The following is a 25,741-nucleotide window of genomic DNA, read 5'->3' as shown; positions in this document are numbered from 1 at the left end:
TGATCTGTGTCCTCCACAAACAGCCTCTTCTTCGAACAGGTAGCACAAGCTCTAAACAGAGCCTTCTTTTCTTTGTCAGACATAGTGAAAAAATGAAGTAAAGTTGAGATAAAGTGAAGAAAATTGAGCAGAGCTCAATGGAGACTCCCTAGCACAACGTGCGGTAGAAAATCTGAGGCTCTGAGGCTCTCTCAGGAAGGTTCTATGTGGTGAGGCTGCTCTGATTGGTTATTGCAAGAATTTGGTCTCTTTTACAAAAAGAGGTGGATAAGCTATAAAATGAGATGAGGCCTAGGCCTTTTTTCACTTTTGTGCTTACTACTATGGTATTTTTTATTTACCGAGGCTCCCATTCTGACGACGGGGAATGATACAAAGCATGGGAATCTATGAAGTTCCAATACGGGGGCAAGTTTAGATTTACTAAAAGCCTTCTTGTATGAAAGAGCATTTTCCCATTAAAACCTATTTCTTAGGGGGTGTAGATAAAGTAGCAGGCTTGACTCAAACAGTCTGATCAAAACGCTATCAATATCCTACAAATGAAAAACTGAAGCAATGGCTTTGGTGGCCACTGTCCATTCAACACACAGAACTTGAACAAGAAACAACTTGTTAGGAAATATGTGACCATCTTGTGCTTTCAATGTAAGCCATCAAGTTGCTTAGGTGGGGCAATATCCAGAGGAACATGGAGAAAGGGACAGTGTCTGCAAAAACATGACTCTCACAGACACCCTGGTACTAAGAGATGCTGACACTGCCAGGGAAGAGCTGATAGACGCTCTAGTGGATGAGTGATGTGGTTCAAATGTTCATCAAGGGGTGTTCCTTTATTTCTCAGACCACAGTACCTTTCTTCCCAAGTACTGCCCCCTTCCAAAGGGGCTGGAAAAGGTCTTATGGCTTCCCTGAAGAGATTTCAGTGTGGACTGCACCTAATGAAAGTACATTTGAATGGAAACCCTGGAAAGATTACTGGACCGCCGCACAAAGAACAAGAGTGGCTGCGGGGTGGTATCCAAAATAACACCAAAGGTGTGGCCTTGTTTTTGATGCTGGCTTTAAAAGAACCTAACATCCTCTCCTTGTAGAGTTGATGCCAGTATTCTATAGGTCTAGCATGTTCAGTATTGGTGACACTATTTGTGCACTGGTACTCTACAAGGGCTGAGACCGTAGAACCGTGTTTCACATGTCCAGCAAGCTTTGATCATCATTTTCTTGTCTTTTGTTTAGAAAAAATGAAATCCCATCAACATTTTACCAACTGATGTTTAGGTTTGAAATAATATCAGGGCAAACTCTAGAGTTAGCCTTACCAAGCTCCTCTAGTCATAGGCCAATGCAAGGACAGTTGAAACTTTAAGAATGAGCTTGGAGTGAGGATTACCAAGCACCTTCGGGTCACTTATGGTGTGAATGTAGCAAAAGTAAGCTGCAGCTAACCCACAGTGCACTCAATTTCCAAGCTGACTGGCTGTAAAAAATTTACTTGGCTGTAAAAAATTTACTGGACTGTAAAAAAACTGGTCCCTGAGAGAAAGATTCCTACACAATGCCTGGTTATGGGGAAGAAAATGTGAAGGTGACGAAGAAATGGTGCAGTTGATTCACAATCGCTCCCCCTTATGATCCCTCCCTCTGAAAGAGAATCACACATTATGGTGCATGGGGATTTAGAGCTCTTGAACTTCAAGATATGTCTGAAGCCTTCAAGTAGGGGTGCAAGGCATTGCATGGATTATTTGAAGCCGTTGACCTTGCAGAAGAAGCATAACGTCTGTGGAAAGACCAAGGACTGTACTGTCACAAAGACGACAAAATAAGCAAACAATTCTAAAGAAGCACATAAGACAGGACACTATGTCCAAATTGACAAAGAGCCAGGAGTATGAACAAGGCGGGCATGCTAATGGCAGGGCAGTAGCAGGACTGTGCATAGTTCTCACGCTTAAACAGTGTTAAAGGACCAAAGACTTCAGGTGTGAATGGCTGCTTTTGGTGGCTATCATGCAAAGAGGGATGTTCTATCAGTAGCGATTTAGGCGAGCGGAATGCAAGAGTATGTCCTTACATGTAAGTTCGAGTTTTTGAAGGTTCAACAGCTATTTTCTAAAGAACAGCGTATCAACACCTACATTTACAAAGTCCCCTCCTTGGATCATGAAATCCTTTATGACTCTGAAAGAAATGGAAAATATTTTCAACACAAATATACTCTACAATTAAAGCACTGAAACAAGAAAAAAAACTTTGTCTGTGACAACATAATATGCAATTAGGCAAGCTGGCTACTAATCAAGTCCATAATTAAAATGTTTCATTTCCTGTCTATTTGAATGCAAAACTTGTAAAGGTGTAAGTGTCAATAATGTTCTGACCAAACCCATATCAAAAACCAGGGCCAGGAATGAGAGACTCACAAATGCAGCACAGATGACAATGAGGAGGACACATGAGATCTAGCAAATAGCAAACATGTATTAAGCATTAATTTTTTTAATTGTTTTTATTAGTTTTCATTGGAAAATAAACAATACAGCAGCACAGACCTCAAATCAAGCTTAATCTCGTTGTTTAGTACAGTTCGTATCAAGAACCCCATATACAACTTATCAATATTAAAACGCATTTCAGAATCACACATTAGGTCCCAGTAACCAAGAGATTCTAAACAGTGCTTCAATTCTTTAGGTGCTTAGGTAGTTCAGTGTCAACAAACTGCATCAAATAGTAGTGATACAGAGCACATATATATCTAGGGCGGGATGATTGAGCTTTCAGTTAGTTATACAGTTCAAGCTGATTGTGAGAGAATGTACGTAAGCCTCTTTATTATTGTCGCGGCACAGCCACATCTCCATTGCTTCATCATCAATCATTTGGCTAACTGTAGAGCAACAGTGCTAAATTTGCAGTTAGTATATGAGATTTTCTTCACCCAACCCTGCTTGCTACCAGTGGAAAAGTGTGTATGGGAACCTCAGTAACTTGCTGGATAGGGTCAAACACTTTGCCTCAGAACGTAAGGCTCTGAAGTTAGCTCCAAGCTAAGAAAAAGAAAACAGCAGCCTGAGCACCACAGTGTTCACACCTAGAAATGCCTTTCAATCCCTATCTATGTGGTGCTTCTGGCTTGCAGTATAATCTATTGATTTAATAAAAATAGATCAATCATAATCGACTACTAGGCAGGAGCTCCCCTGTTCGTGCACAGCAGTATTCCCATTCCTCATCAGTTAAGAGAGCACCCAAGGCTATCTCCAAGCCCTCTTTGGCAGGAATGTTCAAAACAGGTATTTCAGGTCACTGTACTGCAATGTAACAAGTTTTTGGGGAGTTGCATTACACAGAGCTATCTCCATAGGTTGAAACCTGTCAGGCTCCAGTGGGAAATTTGGCATCAACAGGATCTTCAGCCATCTATTTATTTGGTCCTTTAGAGTGGCAATCAATCTACCATAGTTGAGTGACAGGATCTCCTCAGTAACTAGGCTAATCCATATTCGAAACTACTTAATCAGAGCATCACACCAATCTAGGGGATATGTGGTGTTTAATCTAGTAATCTGACATGTTAGTGGGATGATAGCTGATTTATTTCAGTTAATGGACAGGCCAACTAGACAGACACATGTTTTAAACGTCTGAAGAAGTGGGCCAAAGCTAATATGCATATCTCGAAATGTATAAAGTTATGTCTTCGGCATACCTAAATATCAATGGCGCCTATCCCTGGAATGCAAAGCATGTTGCGCATAATTCTCTCTAAGCATAACTGCTAAAGGGTCCACAGGGAGTGCAAACAGTGCGGATGACAGCCCTGTCTCATTCCCTGCATTATGTCAAGTGGAGACGCGAGCCCCTCATTCTCGCACAGCCTGGCTGTCCGTAGCATGTAAAGCAGTTTACATGGGGGAGGCATTATTGTGAGGCCAAACGAGGCAATGAGGTAGATCCAGTCAAGCGAGTCAAATGCTTCGGCAGCATTCAATAGGACTGCCACAGCCTGCATCTTGGGTCGATTTGGTTTAATACTGCGAACATCATTTGAAGGTTGTGCATGGTTGACGTCTTCGGGACAAATCCAGCTTCATTTGGTAGCACCAGCATTGCTAGCAGCAGAATTAGACTGTTAGCCATGGCCTTCGCGAGATTTGAACATAACAGTTATATATTTTGTAATTGTAATTATATAGCGCTTTCGACCCCTGACGAGGTGCTGAAGTGCTTTACAGCAGGTAGCATGCTAATCTGGAACACAAGGTTAGTGGTTAATCTAGTGGTTATGACTCTTGCAACTTATAATGGCATTGAAGTGCAGTCACTGTAAAAGGATCAACATATTTATAAATGTATGGGGTGGGGTCAGCAAACAGATGATCTTCATATGCTGGCCTAAATTCCAGCCTGGAAAGTTAAGCATTATACAAACTGGTCAATCGCAAGGAGCAGTATATGCTCCCATCTTACGGAATACTTTATGGTGTTCTTAGTGCGTCGTCTACACAATGGACATAGTAATGACATGGTCAGTTTGCTACTAGTCTTTATCCAGTTCGATGCACGACAATGCCACCAGTAAAATGTCTCTGCGGCAGGAGGATCAATGTCCATCATTCCTCCCCAGAGTCGATATCAGAGCGACTATTCATCATATGTTATGTGATGGTAGGTGTGCTTTAAACCTTTCAGACATGTGTTCACCTGTGGTGGGTCTGAGAAGATCTTCTATTTGCCACATTAAGTAAATTTAAGTGGGCCAGGTATAGTATACCATATGGGAAGTTCAGCTTTTGTAGATTTCTTTTCTGGCAAAAATGTCTGTGGATCCTCTGGTACCACAAATGTGAAGTCTGGACAGAATGAGTTGTGGCATAGTATTTTTTTGCAGGTCCTTTTTCTCTCCGGCCTGCAATAGCGCTGTGTCTCAATATCCGAAATTCAGCAGTTGGGCTATTATGGGTTTAGTGGGTGTGCCCGAAGGAGCATGAGGTGGGCTGAGCAAACGGTGGCTCTCTCAACAATTAATTGTTTAGTGAAGTTTCCTGCCCCACACAATGATACCAGCATTTCCTCGACATAGTTCCACTTTCCCGGTTGCTCTTGATTCTGCAACTCCCATTATGCACAGATTAATCCTTTGGGAGCATGCTTCCAGATCTTCGTTCTTGGCTTTTATTAGCGCTAGAATGTTTTGCACCTGAAGGAGTTTTTAATTTCCTATCTGTTGATCATGTGCCACACTGGAGATTTCTTAGCTTGGCTTCCGAGATGCGGCCTTCATGCTTTTGTCTTTTTTGGGTCATAGTGCCCATTTGCATAGTCAGTGTATCTATCCTATGATCAATGAAGGGCAAACTTAGGGCCTGATTACTAGTTTGCAAAACAAGATTACACCGTCACAAACGTCTGCCAAATTACAATTCCATTATATCAAACAGAAGTTGTAATGCGGCGGATGGGATATTGTCACATTTGAGACGGTGTATCCCAACCGCCAAACTCGTAATCAGGCCCTTAGTGGTTTCTTTCTATGGAGCCCTTTCATGTCAATTTCCTCTTCAGCAAGTTGATACCCACTCGTTGCCGGCATCTCATGGATAATCTCAGAGTCCACGCGCCTATCTTCAGACGCGATTTTAGGCTGTTTCAGGTCCACAGTTTTACCCATTCTGTAAGTTGATAATTGCAATCTGAAGCCCGGTCAATCATCGGCAGACACAGCGGTGCGATGTAGAAAGTCGGGAACTCCATAGCAGCAAAAGTGTGTCAGTAGACTGAGGCCATGTCAGCACAAAGCTGAATACCATCCAAAGACCCATCTCACAACAAAGACAAGAATGTGGCACAAACAGTTTCAGTTCCTTGACGTAGCACTTAGCAATAGTGCACAGTATGACGAACCAGGCAATGGTATAGAGCAATTTCCACAGTATAGGACTATCAGCCTCCTCTGTGTTTTATGTGGTCTCAAGTCCTGGTGTGAGAAACTGGGGGTGGGTGGCACCCAGGTTAGTACTGGTAGCCACAGTCAAGCATTCCAGCCAGGAGCAGATTGAATTTACTCCTAGAAATTGGGGTCCAACAAAGGGGTGTACTCTATGCTGCTGCTCGGATCTATCTCCATCTCAACTCTGGAAGAAGCCTCCCTGGGGCTCCCTGGGGCTCCAGGCCCACAAATACCACAATTGTTCAGCAACACAGTGTTCTTATCTTATACCTCAGCCACGAGTGGCTCCAGCCGCCGGCCCTTGCCACCGACCATGCATCTCACCCACTGCAGTGTCAGCGCAGCACCCTTGTGGATCAGTCAGCGTCTGTGGGGAGAACCCACTTCCCCTCCCCCTTCAGCAACCCCATCAACAACCACACCTGCCAGCAAAGTATTCCTCAGCTAATGTGATGCCTCTCTCCTCCACTCACGCCACGCAAGAAGGGGGAATTAGGTTTTTGTTTGCTGTTTTCTTGTGCTACAGGGTCAATAAACACTCAGGTTCTTCTCCACGCTCACAGGCACCAGCATCTCACCTTTCCCCCCTCACAGGGCAGAGCTGGATGGCCCAGTCCCCCATTGAAGTTGGGGACCGCCATTTTGCATGTCACACGCTCGACCTCTTGGAGCAGAGATTCAATGTGACCGGGCTGTTTCCAACGCAAGTCTATGTCCATGCTTTTTCTAGTATATTGGCAGCCAAAGATTAATGGGCAGTTTGCTAGTCAATTTCTCTCAGTTTCATCTGATGTTCCATGACGATGGGTATAATGCACAGCTCTCTTGTGGTCAATAATGTATTGCCTGGTGCTTCCTGAAGGTAAGGTTATGGCAGCTACATTTTTATGGTGCAAACTAGAAAGGACGCCAAATAGAAAACTAAGGACAGTATATGTTCTCTCTCTAGTGCTTAGGGAGCGATCCAGCTGAAAAAATCCCCTTTGATTAAAGTGGTGAAAATCCTTACACCGCTTCTACAAGTATTTCGATTTGGGACTCGAATCTCCAAGGAGTAGAGTGATTGGGCAGTGAACACTAAATCCCGTAGATGATGATATTTTGTTACTCATTTAATGTATGGCATAAATCAAAAAAATTAGGTAAGAATCGCTCTCCAGTCAGACCTTCACAGGTCTTTATGTACAACAGCAAAATGAAAAATGGTTAAAATAAAACTATCTAGTTATGGCACACCAGATGTCCTAGTAAGTTACGATGACGAGATAAGACTTGTAGTCTGTTTGTAGGCTTATGCTGGAAGGTACTCTACTGCAATTAAAATTATGGTCTATGACAATGTGGGTGAATGGTAGAGGACTTTCACAACTTCATTTATATGATAACAGAGTAGGATCAGTCACTGGTTTCTACACTCCTGAAATCAAGAAAAAGCTGTCCAACATTAAGCATGGAAGACTCTCTTTGGGAATTATGTAACTGCCCTTTGTAATGATTTCCTTTTAATCAAAGGTTCAATCCCTGAGTCTATGCTCCAGGAAGGGACCCAACACCCAGTAGAGACCATTAGCCCCCAACCAAAACTAAAAGGATAGTACCTTGCTTTGGCCGAGATAAAAAAAAGTGGAGAAGTGTGGCTCAATGGTTAGAGAAGGCATACCCGGAAGCTGAGGTCAGACCCGGGACCAGGGTTCAATTCCCGACGCGGCAGGGTCTGAGCCCTAGTGTCCACGGACTCGATAATTCTCACTTCGGTGTCTACTCGAATCATGGGTTCACACTCTGCAACTCTGGGCAATAGCTTGCTTAATCTCCACTACGGCCCCCCGCGGCGGGATGCCTGGCTTTCACCTTGGGGATGCCCAGTACGGGTTATCTCACAGGGAAAAGCCAGGACGGGTTCCCAATGCAAGCGCCGGGACACCCCGTTGGGGTAGCCGTGCGCTATATAAGATACACTAAAAAAAAACTAAAAAAAAAAACTGTGGAGTGTCTTGTTACAGTGGCGCCCACTGCAACTGGGTTATCAAACAGGTTTTAAGGGGCCAACGTAATTACATACTATTTTTCAGAAGGTTCTCCGTAGCAGAATCTTCTCAAATCCAATAACATCCTGCATGCAGCTCAGGTCTGCTTGAGACGTTTCCCTTATCAGCCTATGAATAGAGATAGCATACTAGATTACTTAAAAGTCAGCTTGTAGGCATGGAGTGTCAGAGAAATGATTGTATTGGATCTTCCTGCTTATTTTGATATGGTAGACCGTAATCTACCACTAGAGAGGCTCCGTCAAGTAGGCTTGTGCAAACAGGCACTATAATGAATTAGTTAATTTGCTGCGGGCCCAGTACAAGCCATTACCTGAATTCCAGTCCACGTTCAATCAAGTTATTTTCAGGATTTATCAAGGGTTGTCACCAATGTTGTTTACTCTATGTGTTCTCCCCTTAAGTAAAGCTACTGAAATTAGCGTTGGTAGCCCAGTCCTTTACCAGTCTCTCAGTCTGAGAGTCTACACAATGCCTCCTTCGCACTGGTATCACAGATAAACAGTGTCTCTATATGGCTGATTTCGTTATAATCAACAACTATTTCTACCTACTTTTCTCTTTTCCTGCATTGATCCTTGTCAGTTTAAATGCACAGCAAGTACCATGAATAGTGACGGTACAATCAGATTCAAGGTACACCTCACTGCTGAAGCTTATTTGGCCAAAACCTTTCTAGGGGTGTTTATGCTCCCATTCAGACAAGAAGGGGGATAGCACTTGGACTGGACTGTTCCTACTGGAGTAGGACCACTACTGATTAGCATGCAGTTGGTTCTGCTCCGTAAAGGCACAAACAAGCTAAAGAACAAGTTAATTTGGTAATGCTGTTTCTGGTAGAAACTCTACCTAGCCGCAGATTCCTCACATTTCGAATATGTCCCAGGCATCAGACTTTTCAGCAGTACCAACTCACACAGGCAGGTTGCCCCGTGCAGCTCTGCACTGACGTTGTTCCACTCTGGAAAAGATATGTGGAGCTTATATAGTGTCACTCCTGCATGCTGACGCCAGTTGCTTTCAATATTAGTGTGCCCACAGACGCAGAGCCCCATGATCTAACTGGTGTGACCAGTTTGCAGATACGTAGACTTAGTATCTTTTGAATGGACAGGGTTCAACCACTTAATGGGAAGATTGGTGAGAAATCTGCAGCTAGATAGAGGCTTTGCTAGAAAGAGCGTTACCGAAGGTTAGTAACTTGTTCTTCTGATTGAGACTTCTAGCCACAGATTACTCAGCCTTTAAATAGATACGAAAGGAGGTGGGTCTGTGAATGAACTCCAACCAGAAAGTCCTGCAGGACTAGTCTGCAAAATGCTCCTCTCCGGGGACCTAACAATCAAGACAATAGTGCTTTGTGAACCTATGGAGGGACGCCCACGTAGCTGCCTAGCATATGTCTACGACAGGTACTCGGTGCCCTAATGCAGTGCCAGCAGCAGCTTTGCCATGGTGGAATTAGCATGCAATCCTTCTGGAGGCCGCTTTTACCCAATGTGCAGCCAATCTTAACGCAGAGCACGATCGTGCGGGAGTTGGTTCTCTCATGCACAGCCTTGCCTATCTTCGCTCCACAGAACCCCACAACGAGTTGAATGTCCATCTGGTGTTCTTTGGTATGATCTATGAAGAAGAACAGTGCTCTCTGGGGTCCGAAGAGATGAAGTCGCTCCTCCTCAGAGGGGTGAGGGGGAAGCATAGAACACAGGTAGGGTCATGTTTTGACCAATGTGGAATGGCTTCACAACGTTAGGCTGGAAGGATGCTTGGGTTCACAGAATCCTTCGTCTAGTATGAAGGTGCGTTCGATGGGTTGACACTAAGAGCCTGAAGCTCACTCTGATGGCGAACAGAAACACTGTCTTGAGGGTGATGAGCCACAAGCAACAGCTGCGATGAAGCTGAAATGAAGTGAACATCCGAAATGTGAGGATGAATTTAATGTTCCTCTATGGCATGACAAAGGGAGAGTAAAGAAACAAATGGTGTAAACTTTCGAAAAAGTACATAACACCTGGAGACTTAAACAAAGTGGGCTGATACCACAACTGCAAAAAAAGCCAAACAGGTACCCTTTAACTTGGCCCAGAGCAAGGCGTTTCCGGGCTAAGGACACAACAAACATAAAACGTCAGATAACTTCACCCGAAGGTTGTCTTTCTGCCGACTACTGCACCAAGCTACAAATGTATCACAACAGGCATATACAGTTTTTGTCAAAAGATGCCTGGCTGCCAAGATGACACGAACCACCGAATGGTGAAGGTATATAGCTGTCGCCGCTCAATTTCCAAGCATTACGGTGGAGATGGAGAAAGCCAGGGTGTAGTACCTTGCCCAGTTGCAGAAACTACAGGTTCCCCCGGATATGCAGCCTTTTCGGCGGACAGATGCTCAAGCCCAGGAGTAACCAAATTATCTGTGCCCAGTCCAGGACAAGTAGAATGATCTACTTGAAGCAGGAGCAGTATTGGCTGCAAGGCATACATGAGTTCCGACTTCCACTTGAGGCGGAATGCATCTCAGAGCAAGAGACGCTATGGAAACTCCAATGTGCAGAAGTTCTGACAGTGTGCGTTTTTGACGGTGGCTGACAGATCGAACTAAGGTTCTTCCCTTTCCAGGAAGAGACCGTGCACCACTTTCAGATGTGGCTGCAAGGTGGGGTAATAAGCAGAGGGAGCATACCATGGCCCTGCTCTAGTTGAACTGCTGAGACCAGGTTTTCAGATGACAGTCGGCCGGTTGCTCTCTTACACAACTCGAGAGCAGAACATTTGTGCCTGTTTTATTAAACTGGAAGGGAAACAGTGAAACTATGTGAGCTTTGAGGGCACTTGTAGCATCAAGTCTCTCCGAAGAGGATAACAGCCAGTACATACAGAATCAAATGATAGAATTCTAAAAGCAAAAGAAAACTGCGAATGGCTAAGAATCAAACATCGCAGGAATTGATAAACCTTACTAAGCATTAAGTTGTCAATTAAATTTAAAGAGGAGAGATGTGGTGAAGAGTATTTGGTGGAGAGGAAAAATGATTAGCAAGTTGGTTAACTTAAATAGGGGAGTAAGTATAAAGATAGTTAAAAAAATGAGTGCCTCTGTAGAAAAGACAGTATTGAACAGGTCTGAAGTAGAAACATCTTATTCATAATAAAGCATGTCCAGTGAATGTGGTAGATGTGAAATCTGAATGTGGTAGGTGTACATGAAAGTGCCAGACAATGAGTGATGGGAGTGTTGCATGAAGAGGAGTGACAGCAGTGATGAACTTTATACTGCAAGTTGGTAGAAAAAATGCAAAGAATGTTCCGATTTGCTAAACAATGTCATATGAGATGGATTTGTTGGTAGATGAGATGGATATGTTTGTAGATGGGACTCCTCGTACAATATATACTTTCCAAACAGCTATGTGTGAACTTTCTTGCAAAAGAAAATAAGTGGGTTGTTAGACCATTACCTCATTGGAGGGGCACTTAAAAGCTCTACATTCAATATCTTGGTTTTCATTATACTTTTTAAAGTCTCTTTGGTAAGGAGAACTGTTTGTGGTAAGAAAAGTGGACAGCACATTCGGATGGAAGGATCAGACCAAGCTGCGAAGTGTCAGGCAACAAGATGTTGTTAAGATACTCCTGGTGGATGATTTATTAAGTTGGAAAAAGAGTGAGTTGAGTCCTGAAATGTGTGTGGAAGGAGTTGGTGGCTTGAAAGCCGTCCACCACAAACTCGATGTAAAATGGACTGTCATATTGTACTCAAAGTTAAAATCTTACCACTGTTAAACTTTAGTTGTGAAATTGGGCAAACTGGAGAATCAGGGAGTGACTGAACTGACTGGCTCATTTATTATCTCTTTATTAAACATACTCATATAGCGCTAACCTATACAGGTTGGTAGAGGAGGTCTTCACAATTAACTGTAAAAAGGAAATACTTGTCAAAATAGCTGACATTCAAAGTAAATCCATGGAAAACAGGTGAAGGCTTTGCAATCAGAGGGATCCCAACAACAATGAATGGGCTTACCAAAAGCCTGTGACAAACGTCACAAACACGTGGAGTATCTTGACATGGCAGAATAGTTAAGGTGCTATAACATCTTCGAGACACCAGACACGTATTATAACCCCCACAAAGTCTACAGGTTTAGCCACATGACACTTGGAGTGCTATGAGTTGTGTTTCAATTGCTAAGTGATGGCCTGTTCAAAGGGAACACTGGGTGACACATGTCCAGGGAGTTTCCTGGAGAGTAATTTATTGAAGAACAACCTGATAAGATGTTGAGAGATGAACTGAACATCCTTAGGAAAAGGGGCGTAAACGTTACGTTTTCCAACAGCCAAATTCATACATTATTTTAAAAGCGCATATGCCTAAAATTATGTGGTTCAGCTCTCATGATGGCATTCACTCGACATTTTTTTTTTTTGTTTATGGCCACTTTAGGCCATTTCCCAGCCTGATCAAAAAAGATTAAGGGCCAGATGCACAGGGTGACCAGGAGTCCCGGATTTGCCCGGACGGTCACGGTTTTTCACCGGCTGTCCTGGCAGATTTCAGGAAATGTACCTCCTGTCCCGGTTTTTGGAGAAGGGCGACTGAAAACTGCAGGAAATGTTTTTTAATGTTTCACAAAGCAGGGATAGTTAGCAGTTGTTTCAAGAAAACAATTCAATTAACATCAAGCTTCTGGGATTAAAAATAGCATTTTATGTATTGTCTAGCTGCCTGTTCTGTAATTCTCTGCTGAGGATCGATGCCATTCTGTGCGCTCCCTTGAAATAAAACTGTAGTCCTTTGTCTATTTTCATGAAATATCCCGGTTTTTGGCTTTAAAATTCTGGTCACTCTACAGATGCATCAACAAACCATTTTGTGATTTCCAAATTGCGATTTCTTTTGATTCGCAATTAGAAAATCGCAAAACTGAATGCATGAAAGTGTGTTTAACACTTTCTGTGATTCCCAAGGGGTCGCAAATGACCTACCTCATGAACATTAAATGAGGTAGGTTGCAATTTACAACCCCCTAGTTATTGCAAAAATCACGGGGATGGTGGCCTGCTGGGGTCAGCAGACCACCATGCCCGTGATTGCTTTTAAATAAAGCAATCTCTTTTTTTTTGTAAAGCCGCCCGTTTTCCTTAAGGGAAAACGGGATGCTTTACAAAAGAGAAAACTAAAATGTTTCCTTTCATTTTCTAGGAGCAGGCAGTGAATGGTCCATGGGACCACTGCCTGCTCTTAGAAAATGCATTTACAGGCATTCACAAAGGGGAAGGAGTCTTCAAGTAGGTGGTAAAATGCGAATGTTTTGCAACCGCCTTCCGGTCGCAAAACATTCATGCATACCAATGCAATTCGGGATTAGGAAGGGACGGCTTAAACATGCCCGTTCATAATAGCGAATCGCAAACCAATTTTGAGCTTCAGTAACAGGTTACCGAATCGCAAAATTGGGTTTTCTCAATCAGAAGAGCATTTTTTTTGCGTTTGCAAACGGCTGATTCTGCTAATCTGGCCCTAAAATGTCATCCTCTGTTGCTAATGGGTTCACAAATGAAGGGGGTGTTGTACCAATGGAATCGGGATTGGCAAAAAGATTTTCAATCAACTAAAAGAAGATGCAAGTAATGCCCAGGTGATATATCATTTTGATGGGCAATGCAAGACATTATTAACTATTGCTTGTTGATATATTTCTCGGGCCGTAGGGTTTCTCTCTCATGGCCTGACAGATGCAGAAACACACTGTAATTAAATCCAGGGCCTCTGTATACTGCTAGGGAATGCAAGTTTCAGATTCTTGGCACAGGGGTTACCATTCAAACTTTGAACAGTTTTTAAGCCACTAACTAACTTTCTTAGAACCAAGACGTCCATGCATATAATTCTAAGGAAGGTGGTTGCAATAAATACCGCAGTACAAAGAAACATTGTGTGGATTTTGCCTGACATTTGTTGAGATATGTACCAGGGTATATGCAGGATTTAGGGGATAATGAGAAATGGCATAAAGATGTCATGTTCTTTGATGCATGGGTGGTGATAATTATAGAAGCAGTATTGTTACTAGGCTGTGGCAACAAAGAGTGCCCACATGTTTTCTCATTCCCTTGTAGATATCGTTCACAAGGGTGCAGTGTAGATGTTAATGTTTATTTATGGAGGAGGAGCTAAGACGGTGATTGAAGAGCGGCTGTAAGCCTACGACTTTGTGTCCTATTGGCATTATGCGAGATAAGAGGAGAGTAAAATTCAAAGGTCAATTCTATCAGCATTTCCTGGTGAGGCACAAATGGTAAATGGTAAATGATTTTATTTGTACATGGTTAATTAATACCTTTACAAAGCAGTTAGAACATTACTAAAAATTAACGTAAAAGTCATTTCATGCAACTTTCTAAAAAATTTAAATGTGCTCAAATGTCAATTTTTTGGCCGTCTTTAAAATTAAAAGTTCATGGCTCCAGGGCACCATATCAGTGATTTTCAGTCTAGCCTTATTTTATCATGTTTTTATTAATCTGCGGTCAGCAAGTCTGTCATTTCGATACTAGTTCGAAAAATTTTGTGACCCGACAATTTAATTTTGTTGGGATTAAAGCACAATTTGACCGCCTGCCTACATACACTGGATGCAGTAAATTGCACCTCAGATCCTTTAGTTTTGGGAAGATGCAGATTACATGGATAATATCTTCTTGCCAGCTTTGCACAAGCAACAGTGTTGCAGAGAGTTTTTTCTTACCCAAGGCGGCAGATGGGGAGCAGCTGGGATTACACCTAGATGTTATTTTAAAAACTTTTCCTTTGCCTTTAGATTCATTCCAATATTGAGATACTTTTGAGGTTTCAGTATTACATAGTCGCGGAGTGTAATCCAGCAGTTGCGCTCTTTTGGACAGTATCTTCTTATCCTCGATAGAAGAAATGATATGTGCTGATTTTTTTTAGATTTTTTTTAAAAGAAAAAGGATTAGTCGGGGTGTCCCAGAGGTTTGAAGATTTAGAGTGATTCAAATAAATAGTCTCTGGCAGAGGATTTTTGATGGTGAAGCAGCTCTTCCCATAGATTTAAGTTTAAAAAGCCAGCCTCGGCATTCCGAATCTTGTGCCAGGTCGTGGCATACACGCTCTGTCTTTCCAAAGTTTGCTTTAGCAGAACAAATTCAAGCCGAATTTGTGTTGGAGAAGCGTATCTTGGCAGATTTAAAATTGCCCTGTATGAGTTTGCTATCACTATATCCAGTAGCACTGCATCTTTTCCTTGAAGGGCTTCACTCCCATATGTAAGGGTCGGTTGTAGCTTTGCTCGGAGGACCTGGAGCAACGGGTTAAACGTTAAGTCGGGGAGCTTCACCTTTAAAGATTTTATCACCAAACAGGTTGCGGTTCCCTTCTCTCGCAAGGGTTCTAGTTTGGACTTGAACGAGCTTGTGTGTGAGGCACAAGGCAAACAGCAATGAACGTCAACAAATCGAGTTGCCACAAGTGTGCAAAAGAAGGGTACATCATATTAAGTTTTGCAAGAGCGCTTATTTGTCAGTGAGGAAATCACAAGATAAGAAGGAGGTGTTTGAGAAAGTAGCATCATAAGTAGGAAGTAAAATTGAAGGTAATCAAGAAGAATAGGCGGTTCACCATAAAGATCCTTTTGGGTTGAGTCTGATAGACAAGAATCAGAGAGGGATACCGGTAGCAAAGGATGGATTTGAAGTTGATGCTGTTCTGAAGAGGTGTGCCTATGATTGATACGGAGTGCAACGTTTTGCAGCCCGTGGATGTATGTTTATGGTTAGCACTCTATATCTTGAGGCCATTTCACAATCTTAGTAGTGCCACACTGTGTACAATTGCGCTATTAGACTATTTAAGTAGTGGATCTACTACAGGCATGTCAGGGATATGCATGCTTATGGTTCTAAAGTGTTTCGAAGGGGAGCTGCTGAAGGATAATGCAGTGCAATTTTCTTAAGATCTTTGAACATTTACGAAATGTGAAAATGTACAGAGCTTTATACAACATGCGAGCCAAAAACGTAGTGGAAAGGGTAACCCAAAGGAAGGAAGTGTGCAATCAACAGTGGCTATTATACTATAAGATGGCTGTAGCTGAGACAATATGTCATTTAATGTAACATTGAACATTTTGTTATGCAAATGATGTTCTTCATGTTTATTAGAAAGTGTAGTGATGGTAGAAGAGCAAGCCAGAGTTGGATGAAATCCGACAAGATGGTGTCATGCCTGTGATTAAGTGGTCAAAAGCAAGCAAGACACAATTATTACTATGCTGTAATGAAGAGAATAAATGTATTTTTCGAAAAAGGGAATCCAGATGAGGATATACAGTAAGACATGTGGCAAAGGAGCGTTACATCATTTCTAAGAGAAAGGCGGTGGAAAATCCTGGCTGTGGAAAGGTCAGGCAGGAGAACTGTCTTGCTGGATTTAGTATACACTACTGAGGGAATATGTTACACTACTGGAAAAGAGTACGACATAAAAGAGCATGCATTAGAATGGATGATACTAAATGGAACAGCACAAAATGTGTGCAGGTTAAGCCTGCCCCACCATGCCTAAAAGGTAATGATTAAGATAAACAACATTATTAAGTTTAAGATCATTCCAGTATTTTAATACCTCTTGTATGTTACAGCTATAAGCTATTTATGGGGGATTCGTAGTGTGATGTGACATGGAATGTCTTGCCATTATCAGCTAGTGTCCATTAACCTGCCACATTGGAAGAGGCATGAATGTGTGCTGTATTACAATAAAGACGTTTTCTCAGAAAACTGCATGCAACCTCTTCTTGGTAGTACTTTAAAAAGGTGATTTAACTGCTTTTCAATCCTTAGACAGACTTTCTAGCTCTCAGGGAGTTTTTTGGGGGTTTTCTGAGATCCTGTAATAATTCTGGGTTTCAGGGAGGTGTACCGGAAACGTGTCTGTGTGTTCACCACAAACTGCAAAGCAAAATACTGTCTAGTTTCTTCGAAAGTACTGAGTAGAAATCATTGTCCCACACTGGTTAACAAAAATGACTTTTAATGGAAAAAAGAAGGGGGTGATCAATGGAACCTGCTCATGAAACACCATTATTGTTTGATAATACAGACATTGATTTTTTTTTGAGTGTTGTAAATTTGTGAGGCGATTCTGCGGGTAACTAGTTCATTTAAAATGACTTGGGTTTTTTCTATTGAAGCAATTCCTTGGAACAGGCATTCAATGTTTACATTTTTACCAACATTGATACTACTGGATAGTTGAATCCGAATTACTTTTTCAACAAAGCAGGATTGTAATCTTCTACAGTTATGTTGAAGTACAGTATAAATTATCGGTTTTAAAAGAGAGGAGTTGGCGTAACGGCTAGGACGGTGGACCTCAAATCTGGGGAACCGGTTCTCGGCAATGACACTGAACATCCTGTGATTCTGGACAAATCACTTAATCTCCCCGTGCCTAAAAAAAAGGAATGTGTCCTCATGTAACACAACTGGTGCTATGTAAAGCGCTCTGATACCAGATACCGCGTCAAGTTTGCGCGACATATAAAACTTCGTAAAAAATATATTTTTTTTTTAAAAGGTGTGGCCTGTATAATAGTTGTTCAAAAACATACCAAATTAAATTGAACCATAAATTGAACCACTGTATTTTAAATTGATAATAGCCTGTCACAGGAGATGAATATAAATGTTCCAGAAAAATAAAAAAATTTAACAATACAATGTTGGACCAGCATTTGTTTTTTTATTACAAGTCAAAATAACAGAGATTCTGCATTTACCTGTGAAAAGTACTCCCTTTGTAACCTATTGGAACACCATCTTTTCTGAACAAATAAAAAAAGAAATAACATTAGCACGCCAAATCATTAAGCTCATTAGTTAAGGGGACAGTTCTGGGTACAGACAAAAATCATAATAAATAATCCAATGTAATTATTTGCTAGGAAAGTTATCTTTCGGGATGGTATTGTCCTGTATAGTTTGGTGGGGGTGTCAAGTCACATGCTTAGCACACTCCGTTTATACACTGTTTCGATCATCATTCATACTAATACTTTTTAACATACAGACAAGCACAATTAACATATCAACAGGCTGCCATGTTTGGAAGCCAAATCGACTATTTATAATAAACGAAATATCCAAAAGATGAACAAGTAAAAAATAAAAACATACATCAGTACTTGGACAGCCCAAAATTAAAAGGCAATTGGCATAAACAATAGTAGCTGGCTGGAGAGTCTCCCTGATCAACAGAATTGAGTGTTCGGGGAGATGGACATAAACTATTCTACAACTGGAAAGCATCAGAATCCAGAGATATCCAGGGCATGTAAGGCTGCAGTGGCGAGGTCATTGATCATGGCAACTGTTATTGCATGCCTTCAACTGTGTCAAAGCAACACATACAATGCCCCAGAACGTGCATATTCTGTAGGGACACTGCCTTCACAAGTAGCTGTTCTTTTCAAACATTTATCGGTATCAATAGGAGACTAGCTCTACAATGGATTAATCTGACACGGTTATGGTAGATTAATATTAGTTATGTAGCGACTCAGTATTTTGCCGGGTGGCAATGGCACCTCTTGGGTGTCTTTTGAAAGCCCTCACCCACCAACCTAGTTGGTGGCATGCTTCATCATCGGGCCCACCCAGTGACACCTAGCGTGTCCCGGGTGTGCTTCGACGCCTGATTACAGCGGAGCAGGTATGTCACTGTGTGTGCGGTGTGAGGTGCTAAGATAAGTGAAGTTAAAACGGCTTGGCAGGTGGTCCCTGGGGTGAGGATATTTTATTAAAAGGGCCTCTGCCAGCGGTTAAAAATAAGGCTGTGGGACGTTAGAGGCGGGTTACGACCTCCTACGTCCTTGAGTAGTCAACATGTTTCAGCCAGTGCCTTATGTTAATCTGGCTTTCATCAGGACAATAAATATGTGTGGGTTAAAATTAGGGGTTGTGTAGTGTAGTCTATGTGTCTACACGCCCTAAAGTGTATCTAGCTGTGAGATGGGGGATTCCCTTCTCAAGATCACCTGTACATTTAACATTGAGGACAAGTACAGGACAAACATAGGAGAAAAAGAGTCACTAGAAAGTATGGGTCATAAAGTGTGACAGCCGACATAAATTGCGACAGGTGCAGACTATGAGCGGCTCAAGTGTAATGATACTGGTGGTATCATTAATGTGGTATCGCACTAGTACTTCGAAGGTGAAGTGGTTAAAACAGCGGTAAAAATTACAGTGAAAGGTGAAGAATTGTGGCGCAAGGAACATTTCTTACGCTTTCAATGCTTGTTGGTAGCTCCAAGGTTATTGAAGTGGCAGGGTGAAGCCCTAGTTGGGGGAGAGAGAGGTAGGACCATTGGGATTAGGGAACCTGTAGGAAAAAAGTGGGGAGCGCTTACCCTTGGTGGTGATACTCAGCATACTCACAGGATTTCTGGCCAGCACCAGCGTGGGACCTGTTGTGCCTCCTTCGCAGAACCGGTAGAGAATGACTGCTGTTACCGGCTTTTATGCTGTCATAGATTGAGTGATTGACCCCACCTGTTGGGAGAGTAATGGTAGAAAGACTCGCGGGAGGGTCTAAATAGCATTCAGCTGCGTTAGGCAAGCTCGGGTGTGGAGCGCTAGAGTAAGCGTCTGCAACTGCCGGGTGCCGGGTGCGGCTGAGTATTGCGCATGCGCGGTCGAGAAGCGGCCCGCGCATGCGTAGAGAGCGTGCGCGGCCGGCAATTGGCCCGCGCATGCGTCAGGAGTAGTGTTCTGGGGCGCGAACGGGAGACTATCCCAGTTCGCGCTAAAGATGTAAAATTTACCCTTCGTGGTGTGGCTAGGGTAATATATGGAAATTGACAATGCACCAGAATAGCATAAACACGGGGGGACTTCTCCCTTATCTACTATTGGGGAGAGTATCTGTTGGAACTAGGTAATTGGCAATAATGCACAAAGGTGGCACATAGATGGCACAGCTAATGCTTGCTTATTGCACCAACTATTTTCAGGTGCCAGGAAGGCGCAGAGGTATTAGATGGGGCCTACCTGGGGCTGGTAGAGGTCAGGGGGCGTACTGTCCTGGTTGGTGGATATTATGACAGGTCCATTAGGATAAATGGCCTGATGGTTTGACTGGCATCATAGGGTCAAGGAGTTCCAGGGAATTGCGTCATTGAGCCCATCAGTAGCTGTGGATAGACGATATATCCACCTTTGTTCTTTGTTCAGAAGTTTTTTGTCATTGTTGACGGGACTGACTTGTATTTGCTCAATGACTGTCCATGTAAAGTCATTGGGAGTATGCCCATGCGTGATGAAATGATTTGTTAGTTTACTGATGTTTTTCTTGCATCGCATGGTACTGCGATGTTCTGTGATCCTGGTTCTCACTTTGCGAGTGGTCATGCCCACATATCTGAGTCCACATCTGCAGGTTATAAGATAGATCACATTCTGTGAATTGCAGTTTGTGTGGCTCATTTGGGACCACACTTTATTTGGTTCCAGGTTCAGGGTTTTTGTGTGAGATGTTAAATGACAGACACTACAGTCATTACATGGGTAGTGTCCGGTTACTTTCGGCATTCCCCATGCATTAAGGATGGTATTGTCGGGTTTGGGTGGAGGTTTGGGTCTGGTGTTGACCAGTTGGTCTCTGAGATTATGGCACCTCTTGTAGGCGAACCTCGGGGGTTCCCATTTCCTTTGTCCTGAATTTATGATTCTCCAGTGTTTTTTTATTATTTTAGCCACGTCATTAGAGGCAGTGTTGAAAGTAGTCACACATGTGGTGGGTTGTGTGTCGTTTTCCTTGGTAACGTCTTCAAGCAGTGCGTCACGGTTCTGGTTTCTTGCCCTTTTCTGGGTTTTCCTGATGATTGTCTTTGGGTAACCTCGATTCTCTAGTTTTTGGGCTAGGTCCGCTGATTGAGTTTTGAAGTCTTTTACATCCGAGCAGTTTCTTCTGATGCGGAGAAACTGACCAAAAGGTAAGTTCTCTTTCAGTGGTCGGGGATGGAAACTGTTGAAATGCAGCAGTGAGTTTCTAGCCGTGGGTTTATAGTATGTGGTGGTTGTTAAGGTACCGCCTTTGGCTGTTATTTGTAGGTCCAGGAAGGCGAGTTGTTGGTTACTGGCCGTGCAGGTAAACTTGAGATAGGGGTCCCTGAGATTGAGCCATTGTAGGAAGTTGTCCAGTTCAGGTTGTCGCCCGTCCCAGATGACCAATATATCATCGATATATCGGTACCATTTTTGTATGTGGATTTTGAACGGGTTGGCTTCCGTATTGATGTGTGTTCTCTCAAAGTGGTGGACGTAGAGTCCAGCTACACTCGGTGCGAAAACACTGCCCATTGAGGTTCCGTTGGTTTGTAAATAAAAGGTGCCCTCATATTCAAAGTAGTTTTCTTTGAGGGCAAAGGCCGCGCAGTTCATAACAAAACTTCTGGGTGTATGGTAAGGCCAGGGTGAATCCTCCAAGATGTCATGTAGGACCTGCAGGGTGGCGTCTTGTGGGAGGCTGGTGTATAAGCTTTCCACATCCAGTCCTACCAATAGTTGAGTTTCGGGGTCAAAGGGAAAGTTGTCGATGACCTGCAGAAGGTGTTTCGTGTCCCTGATGTACGTGGGGGTTTTTTGTACCAGGGGGTTTAGGTAGAAGTCACAGTATCTTGAAAGTGGCTCCAGGATCGAATTGATGCCTGATACTATTGGCCTGCCTGGTGGCGGAATGACCCCTTTATGTACCTTGGGTACTGTGTAGAAGTATGGGGTTCTGGTATTATCCGGGCAGAGGTATTCGGCCTCCTGTTTGGAGATATGTTCGTCTTCCGCTGCCTTTTTCACGAGGTTGTGTACTGAGTTGCGTAGTTGTTCTGAGGGATCCTGCTCCAGTCTGCGGTAGTTCCGGCCGTCGCTGAGTAATCTCCGGCATTCCGCATCGTAGTCAGTCTTGTCCAACAGCACGATGCCTCCCCCTTTGTCTGCTGGTTTGATTACCAAAGTGGGGTTGTTTTGCAGGCGTTGTATCGTCTGCCTCTCTTCCCATGACATGTTGTTGTGGTGGTTGGTCGGGTTGAGTTTTTCGACGTCATGGTAAACAGCTTGCTCGAAGGTCGTTATTTCTGCTGGTACAGTGGAGGGTGGGGGGACAAAGGTGGATTTCACCCTGAGTCCAGTGGTGTTGGGGTTCTCATCTGGTTGGGGGGTGTCTTGGCTTGCCTTCTCAAAGAAGGACTTTAGTTTCAGTTTCCTGAAGAATTGGGCTAATTCCGCTTGCAGTTTGAATTTGTCTAATCGTGTGGTTGGGACGAACGACAGGCCTTTCTCCAGTACAGCGACTTCTTTGTCGGTTAACGGGTTGCTGGAAAGGTTGAATACCAGTGATGACTGGGTAGTAGAGCTGTCTACCGGCTCGTTCCCGGAGTTGTTTCCTTCGCCTTCTGGCGTGTGTTGGAGCTCACTGGGTTTTCGTCTTCCCAGTGTACCTGGGCGTTGTTTTGTTGAGTTGTTCTTCTGCGGCCCCGGGGTCTCTGGCCCCGTCCTAAAAAAGGAAAGGTATTGCCCTGGTTGCCTCCGAAGAACGGCATTGGCCCCTGGGGGTACATGTTAGGGAAACCAAAGTAGGGGTTTGGCATGTGGCCTAAGTTGGGTGGGAAGCCAAAGTAAGGGTTCGGCTGACCTCCTTGCCAGTGGTTGGGCCATCGTTGTCCTCTTCGTCCTCTTCCACCTCGTTTTTGTGATCCGCCACTGGAGTCACTTGAGACTGAGCTATCGTCTCCTGAAGAGTTCGGTGTAGAGGTTTCCTTGGTTGGGGGGGTATAGTTTTCTTCTGAGTATGGGTATACTTTGGCGTAGGAGAACTTTTTGAGATCTTTCTCAAATTTTTTGAGTTTCGCCTGGGTCAGGTAATCTTTATACTCGTTTATTTCCCGGTTCTGATCGTCAAGTTTCTTTTTGAAGGATGTGATAGTGGCTTTAAAGTGTCTTTCAGTCTCTTCTATCTCGATCAGTAGGGTATCTGACAAGCGTCATGGTACCGATATATCGTTGATATATTGGTCATCTGGGACGGGCGACAACCTGAACTGGACAACTTCCTACAATGGCTCAATCTCAGGGACCCCTATCTCAAGTTTACCTGCACGGCCAGTAACCAACAACTCGCCTTCCTGGACCTACAAATAACAGCCAAAGGCGGTACCTTAACAACCACCACATACTATAAACCCACGGCTAGAAACTCACTGCTGCATTTCAACAGTTTCCATCCCCGACCACTGAAAGAGAACTTACCTTTTGGTCAGTTTCTCCGCATCAGAAGAAACTGCTCGGATGTAAAAGACTTCAAAACTCAATCAGCGGACCTAGCCCAAAAACTAGAGAATCGAGGTTACCCAAAGACAATCATCAGGAAAACCCAGAAAAGGGCAAGAAACCAGAACCGTGACGCACTGCTTGAAGACGTTACCAAGGAAAACGACACACAACCCACCACATGTGTGACTACTTTCAACACTGCCTCTAATGACGTGGCTAAAATAATAAAAAAACACTGGAGAATCATAAATTCAGGACAAAGGAAATGGGAACCCCCGAGGTTCGCCTACAAGAGGTGCCATAATCTCAGAGACCAACTGGTCAACACCAGACCCAAACCTCCACCCAAACCCGACAATACCATCCTTAATGCATGGGGAATGCCGAAAGTAACCGGACACTACCCATGTAATGACTGTAGTGTCTGTCATTTAACATCTCACACAAAAACCCTGAACCTGGAACCAAATAAAGTGTGGTCCCAAATGAGCCACACAAACTGCAATTCACAGAATGTGATCTATCTTATAACCTGCAGATGTGGACTCAGATATGTGGGCATGACCACTCGCAAAGTGAGAACCAGGATCACAGAACATCGCAGTACCATGCGATGCAAGAAAAACATCAGTAAACTAACAAATCATTTCATCACGCATGGGCATACTCCCAATGACTTTACATGGACAGTCATTGAGCAAATACAAGTCAGTCCCGTCAACAATGACAAAAAACTTCTGAACAAAGAACAAAGGTGGCTATATCGTCTATCCACAGCTACTGATGGGCTCAATGACGCAATTCCCTGGAACTCCTTGACCCTATGATGCCAGTCAAACCATCAGGCCATTTATCCTAATGGACCTGTCATAATATCCACCAACCAGGACAGTACGCCCCCTGACCTCTACCTGCCCCAGGTAGGCCCCATCTAATACCTCTGCGCCTTCCTGGCACCTGAAAATAGTTGGTGCAATAAGCAAGCATTAGCTGTGCCATCTATGTGCCACCTTTGTGCATTATTGCCAATTACCTAGTTCCAACAGATACTCTCCCCAATAGTAGATAAGGGAGAAGTCCCCCCGTGTTTATGCTATTCTGGTGCATTGTCAATTTCCATATATTACCCTAGCCACACCACGAAGGGTAAATTTTACATCTTTAGCGCGAACTGGGATAGTCTCCCGTTCGCGCCCCAGAACACTACTCCTGACGCATGCGCGGGCCAATTGCCGGCCGCGCACGCTCTCTACGCATGCGCGGGCCGCTTCTCGACCGCGCATGCGCAATACTCAGCCGCACCCGGCACCCGGCAGTTGCAGACGCTTACTCTAGCGCTCCACACCCGAGCTTGCCTAACGCAGCTGAATGCTATTTAGACCCTCCCGCGAGTCTTTCTACCATTACTCTCCCAACAGGTGGGGTCAATCACTCAATCTATGACAGCATAAAAGCCGGTAACAGCAGTCATTCTCTACCGGTTCTGCGAAGGAGGCACAACAGGTCCCACGCTGGTGCTGGCCAGAAATCCTGTGAGTATGCTGAGTATCACCACCAAGGGTAAGCGCTCCCCACTTTTTTCCTACAGGTTCCCTAATCCCAATGGTCCTACCTCTCTCTCCCCCAACTAGGGCTTCACCCTGCCACTTCAATAACCTTGGAGCTACCAACAAGCATTGAAAGCGTAAGAAATGTTCCTTGCGCCACAATTCTTCACCTTTCACTGTAATTTTTACCGCTGTTTTAACCACTTCACCTTCGAAGTACTAGTGCGATACCACATTAATGATACCACCAGTATCATTACACTTGAGCCGCTCATAGTCTGCACCTGTCGCAATTTATGTCGGCTGTCACACTTTATGACCCATACTTTCTAGTGACTCTTTTTCTCCTATGTTTGTCCTGTACTTGTCCTCAATGTTAAATGTACAGGTGATCTTGAGAAGGGAATCCCCCATCTCACAGCTAGATACACTTTAGGGCGTGTAGACACATAGACTACACTACACAACCCCTAATTTTAACCCACACATATTTATTGTCCTGATGAAAGCCAGATTAACATAAGGCACTGGCTGAAACATGTTGACTACTCAAGGACGTAGGAGGTCGTAACCCGCCTCTAACGTCCCACAGCCTTATTTTTAACCGCTGGCAGAGGCCCTTTTAATAAAATATCCTCACCCCAGGGACCACCTGCCAAGCCGTTTTAACTTCACTTATCTTAGCACCTCACACCGCACACACAGTGACATACCTGCTCCGCTGTAATCAGGCGTCGAAGCACACCCGGGACACGCTAGGTGTCACTGGGTGGGCCCGATGATGAAGCATGCCACCAACTAGGTTGGTGGGTGAGGGCTTTCAAA

At 43.7% G+C, this 25,741-nt stretch overlaps 1 protein-coding gene across 1 annotated transcript in view; it reads right to left on the bottom strand.

Annotated features, from left to right (window-relative positions):
* Positions 1-25,741, bottom strand: part of PPIH (peptidylprolyl isomerase H) — a 192,187-nt gene that overhangs the window by 84,461 nt on the left and 81,985 nt on the right. Inside the window, exons 4-5 of the mRNA XM_086920207.1 lie at positions 17,822-17,866; positions 2,142-2,184 (exon numbers count right to left, since the gene is read on the bottom strand). Coding sequence (XP_086776333.1) covers positions 2,142-2,184; positions 17,822-17,866 — 88 coding nt within the window. The remainder of the gene's footprint in view (positions 1-2,141; positions 2,185-17,821; positions 17,867-25,741) is intronic.

Source organism: Lissotriton vulgaris, chromosome 5 (assembly GCF_964263255.1).
Source record: "Lissotriton vulgaris chromosome 5, aLisVul1.2, whole genome shotgun sequence".
Lineage (NCBI taxonomy): Eukaryota > Metazoa > Chordata > Amphibia > Caudata > Salamandridae > Lissotriton > Lissotriton vulgaris.
Note: the sequence above shows the minus strand (reverse complement) of the source record. Positions and strands in the feature narration are given on the sequence as shown.